Consider the following 5,804-nt stretch of genomic DNA (forward strand, 5'->3'; position numbering starts at 1 on the left):
GGATGGGAAACATGTGAATTCACATGGCTGCCATGTAGAAAGGGAAGTGGCTGACTGTCAGTGTAATCCGAGCAAGCTTTGAAGAGTAAAATGATGACGGGCTACAGCTGAAATGTATGTGCGCTCTACACGCTGTGAGAGAAGGTTTTAGTCAGAATTACAGACGATTGCAGGTGAATGTGGCGTAGCATCGAGCCCCGCGGGCTTTGCTGCTGCACCTGGAGCCAGAGCTGTTAGTTAGCAGGTGGGAACTGATAGACTGAACTCGCTTGTTATTCACACAATAGTGCTTATTAATGTTACAGCGCTCTTTTAATGATTCAGCAGTGAGGAACCATGAGAAACACGATTTCCCCAAAACTCAGGATGCTGTAAAAAGAAAAAAAAAAAGGGGGGGGGGCAATAAGAAATTACAAGAAAGCCTCTAAGAGAGTTCAGGCTGTTGAAGAAGAAAGGTGGTCATAGCAAATATTGTCTTTCAAGCTGGTTAGACATGTACAAACTCTGTTTTTACCTCATATGCTGTGTTTACATTTAAATATATGAAGAAATCCAGGGCTGGCTCCAAACTTTCTCACAGTATTGTCTGTGAAGGTTTTCAGTCATCCAGGTCATCGCAGTCAAAGGAGCTTGTAAAGAAAAGCGTCTGGACTTCTTTAAGTTGTTTGAAGACGTTTCACCTCTCATCCGAGAAGCTTCTTCAGTTCTAAGGTCAAATGGCAGAGAGTCCCAGATTTAAACCCAGTGGGGGTATCCCCCCCCAAAGAGGGACAAAAGGACCACCTGATGTTCCTCTAATCACCTGAGCCAAGGTGTGAAAGCGGGTGTGGGTCCCAATCAACCTTGGCTCAGGTGATTAGAGGAACATCAGGTGCTCCTTTTGTCCTCTTTTGGGGGGGGTTAACCCCACTGGGTTTAAATCTGGGACTCTCTGCCATTTGACCTTAGAACTGAAGAAGCTTCTTGGATGAGAGGTGAAACGTCTTCAAATAACTTAAAGAAGTCCAGACACATTTCTTTACAAGCTCCTTTGACTTCTCACAGTATTGTGTCTTGGTGAGGAGTGCAGTAAATTTTAAAAGCACCGTATTTCACCTTTTAAATTTTTACCATCAGCTACGCCTGTGGCATAAACAAACCAGTCTCAGTGAGTGACATCACTGAGAGCCACGAGCTGGAACCGCTCCTGTCCGGTAGGTGGCGATAAATACCACAGATAAGACGCAAAGAAGAAGCCGTCGCTCGCTTATGACGTGTGTTTCCCGCGACCTTTAGCTTCGGCGGTTGTAGCGGTTTTCAGTGGGGGACTAATTTGAGTGGGTTTAAAATGCTCAAAAAGAAATCAAGCACCAGTGAGAAGAAAAGGAAGCACTTTCAGTCCGAGGAGCGACATGACAGCGGTAAACGCAGGAGTACGGGACCCGGTTTAGAGGTGAGGCTTTCGGGATTAGCGCCTTGCTAAACTCCATAGAAAAGAAGTTCAGGAGTATAACAGCCACAAATATATGTGAATAAGTTTAGGGTAAATGTGAGGGTAAATTAAATTGTGTTTAAAATTTACGTACTGGTTTTAAATGATTGAAAAGTTGACGCATTTGATGTTTTGTGTACCTCGAGTGTCTCTCTATTGTTATTGTTATTATTGCGTTATGTGTTATGTTTGCATTGTCACAAGAACTTTATTTTAGCGTTAAAGCCTCACTGTTGGTTTGGTGCTCTCTGAGGGAAAACCATCATGTTGCCGTTTTTTTAAATACTTTCATTAAGTCGCACTGAATGAATTGTTTGCTCTGCTTATTCACTGCAGTGTCTAAATATAATAAAAGGAAAGTCTTAATTTGTCTTTTTTTAAATCCTTTTTTTTAGTGTAGTTAACATTCTTTTAGATAATAAGAACCAATTAAAGGATTTCAGCTACTACGCAGCAGTAAAATTTGCTTTGGATGAATTTTAATGATCCCTTTAAATGCAACTGTGCTGCTGGATTTCATGTTGTTACACTATTTAATTAACTGAGTGTGTCTTCTCTTTAACAAAAAATAAATAAAATTACTGAAAACAGCCTGAGTCACAACATTGTGTTCAAATTATTTGTTTCCTAATTGTGGAGACTGTATTTAAGTTTGCAGAGCATATTCTGTGTATACGAGTGCAGCTGCGTGCTTTAGTTTGTCTTCCCTACTTAAAGGACTCCAAGGATGAACTCGCTGATCCTGAGCTTGACAAGATTGGCAGTGACATTGAGGAAGGGGGACTGGACCTCAGCCTGGCCTTCCAGCCTATCACAGCTTACGTCGGTGACAAGCGGGAGATGCTGGAGCAGTGCTTCCATGTGCTGGGGGAGAAGAAGCTACGGAAGATGCTTCCTGATGAACTCAAGGTGATTTGTTCAAAAAAGCTTTTGTTGTCAGTTATCTGCAAAACAACATCTTATTGTGACTCTGGACTGATTGGGCCACCTGCATCAAGCACTTGTGTGTTTCTTGAATAAATTATAATTAATACTCAAAGAATATTTTTGCCCAGATTCTTGCCAAACTTGTAAATAGGCCACAGTTGAAATGTTAGACTTCCTTCCTATAAATTTTGAGTCTCAAATATCTTTCTGTCTGCCCTACAGTAGACCCTGAATTTAACATTTAATTTGTGTTTCTGTTTTGTGAAGTGGTGGCACACATCATTGGTTTTCATTTCCAAACAGCTGGACTTTACCTGCTATTTTTAAATATTTGTTGCCAAGTCACTGGTACGACTTTTCCTCTTTATCTGAAAATAAAAAGAACTGGTTAGTTCTCATGCAGACGGGAGCTAAGGCCAAAGGCTTGGGAGGCCATTAAAGTATCCCAGCATCTGAGATGCTTTTTAAAGATGTTGTCGTTTACAGGAATGCAGTGTAGAGGAAATCAAAACGCTGTGTTGGGAGCAGCTGGAACCCATCACGGAGAAAAATCTCATTCAGATCTTAGCAGGTAAGACTGAAGTACGTTTCTATTTTATAAAAAAAATCATTTTGAAACTTCTGCAAAACATTTAATTTCACATAAAATGTGTCGTTGTGTCAAGGGGAGGAGGTGACCGCCGGGAATGACAATGAAAACTCTGAGGAGTCTTTGGAAAGCCAGTGAGTGAAACAGTTAATCAGAGAACAAGTACGCTGTGACTGTGTTTTTATTTCACATGTTTATTTTTTCCCTCCGCCAAGGCAAGACAGTATTGTAGACTCAACATCGTGCCTCAAGGAAACTGCAAAAAGCGAGGACCCAAAGCAAGGTAATTAATATGTAATGACTACAAAGAACATCCCCGAGGCGTTTATAGACTTCAAAGACAGAAGGAGGCCGTAAAGGGACGTTTCACATTTTAAATGACTGTAATTTTCTTCACAGAGGGTGGCGGCTCTGGTGAAGAGAGCGACGTCCTCAGCATAAACGCAGACACTTACGACAGCGACATAGAAGGACCCAAAGAGGAGCAGACCGTTAAAGAGGAGCGGACTGCGGCAGTGAAGGAGGGAGACGACGATGACGACAGCAGGCTGTGCACTGACCCGGCTGCAAATCCGGAGCCGGCAAATCCGGAGCCGAAGAAAGACATTCAAAGCGACATAGACAAGAGCGTGAGCGAGATCTTGGCGTGCTCCTCCACTCCCATCAAAGACGCGGCTAAAGAACAGAGCACACCGCTGCAGTCCCCAGATGTCAGCGGGCCCGTTTCTAGCGGCGACCCGGCCGTTTGTAAGCCGTCGATTCAGCAGCTGGAGCTACTGGAGCTGGAAATGAGAGCAAGAGCCATAAAGGCTCTAATGAAAGCAAGTAACGGGAAAACCCCTCATGTAACGGCAAACACGTAGCGTGTCTTTACTTCATGTGTTTTGTAAAATGATTAATGCTCTTAAAACAATTCAGTTTGCACATCCTGTCTTGTTTGTAGAGGGTACAGCTCAAACAATGATGTGTTTGTTTTGCTCCACATTGGAATGATTTCTAGATGGTGTTTAATTGTGTTTTTGCATTAAACAAAGACCCCTCCTCATGCGTGGGATTGGATATCACTTTTCCAAATGTGTTTCTCCCATCGAGCACTAGATGGCAGTGTTACTCTGTCAGAGCACATCCGCAGGGCTGTGTCTAATCTGCGAGAGGACAGCAAGGGCATGTTTATAGACTCACATTACACTGGAAGTGGTCTCGGGCACGAGTCAGAGTCAGGCTTTCTTAATAATGATGTCACGTGGAATCGCAGCTGTCCTCGAGTCAGCCTTAGAGGATGTGAGAGGATCAGGAAAGTGTGTTACTTCATAGGTTTGTAAGGCAGAGCAGGTGGTATCAGTGCTGTTTGTATCTTGTAGACACTTGAAGCCTTTCTTCACCCAACACCTGTTTGACTTGTTAAACTGAAAGCGTGCACAGCAATACAAAATCCCGCCATACTCTGCTCTGCCCGCCCGATAAGGAACTGAAAGCCTTCAAGTGGTCATAAACTACCCACTGGCTCAAAAATGACACGAGTGCATGATATGATTAGACAGCTACCCACTCACTCCTGTAGATCAAAACTAAGACCCTGCCAGCTCTCCCACCAGGATAACTTTAAATTAAATTCTGCTTCTCGTGCTTTTGTCAGTCAGCGAGAATTAATAGCGTCTGTTAGCCTAACAGGGCAGTTTCTTTTGCTCTGATTTATTCTAAAGCTGCTTTGCTCCAGCATAAACTGTATGGTTGCTGCATGTCTGTGTGTGTCCGTGTGCACGCAATTACATGCAGATGAAGAGAAGAAAGGCTTTCTATCCCACTACCCCAAAGGAGACAATGAAATGTGCGATAAGAAGCCAGTTGCCTCCAGGTATTTGCATTTAAAAGGGTTATTTCATGGAAGAGGTGAGGACGGGAGGGTTAAACGTGTCGCTCTCTGTGAATTTATGTGCAGGTATCTCCGCGCTCGCTGATGATGTGAAGAGGGAACGAAAATGTCCACTTTAGTTAAAAAAATTTTTTTTAAAAAAGGCAGGGGGATACAAAGATTGTAAAGTGCTTGTAGTGTCTATGATGGGTGAGTATTTGTCGGCGTCATTTACTGCTATTAGAATGCCAATTACGATTTGGTGTGTGCCATTAAATGACTTTTGAAGCAGACCTCAAAAATGAGTAGGCTGGAAAATGGGATTGATGGAGGTGAGACGATACTGTTTTGTTGAAGGAGTGCTTTGTGAATTCGAATGAACCTAATGAACCGTGTTAAAATATTGAAGCGTGATGGTTCTGTGAATGGCGCTATTATCAAAGTCAAACACAAGGTCGCGCAGAAAAACGTCGAGCCCGCCGGTTCATAGTCGCACCTCTCGTTTTGGGCCAAGGCTCTGGGTTTGCGACGCTCGTTGGGGATTCAGTTCTCGCTGATCCTCAAGCCTCAGATTCATTTAGGGTATTGGTGTCAAACATAAGGCCCGGGGGCCAGAATCGGCCTGGCAGAGACAATCCAGCTCACTGGATAGCTTTAAAAAAAAAAAACGAGAAAGAAGGGCATAAATTTTGAACTTTTAACTGTATTTTCATGAACTTTAAAGCATTTCCTACTTATTAAAAACCTCCCCCATTGTCATTCAAACTAGACTTCAGTAACTGAGTAAACAGTTAAATGACGGGAAGATTACTGGGGTTTTTTTTCACCATTTACCATACAATGTATTTATTTCACAATTGGCTCAGTTTAAAAATATAAAAGGTGTTCTATGAATGAAAAACATTCAGTTTTGTAATTACAGGAGAGGGTTTTTTTTTGTGATTTTACACATTTATTTATTTATT

General features: G+C 42.5%; 1 protein-coding gene across 1 annotated transcript; it reads left to right on the plus strand.

Annotated features, from left to right (window-relative positions):
* Positions 1-1,225: 1,225 nt before the first annotated feature.
* caap1 (caspase activity and apoptosis inhibitor 1) lies at positions 1,226-4,046 on the plus strand. Its single transcript, XM_085154875.1, has 6 exons — positions 1,226-1,432; positions 2,189-2,380; positions 2,885-2,969; positions 3,064-3,121; positions 3,203-3,270; positions 3,387-4,046. The coding sequence occupies exons 1-6, from the start codon at positions 1,328-1,330 to the stop codon at positions 3,848-3,850; spliced, it is 972 nt and encodes a 323-aa protein (XP_085011001.1). The 5' UTR covers positions 1,226-1,327; the 3' UTR covers positions 3,851-4,046.
* Positions 4,047-5,804: the final 1,758 nt, after the last annotated feature.

This window comes from Neolamprologus multifasciatus, chromosome 3 (assembly GCF_963576455.1).
Source record: "Neolamprologus multifasciatus chromosome 3, fNeoMul1.2, whole genome shotgun sequence".
Taxonomy (NCBI): domain Eukaryota; kingdom Metazoa; phylum Chordata; class Actinopteri; order Cichliformes; family Cichlidae; genus Neolamprologus; species Neolamprologus multifasciatus.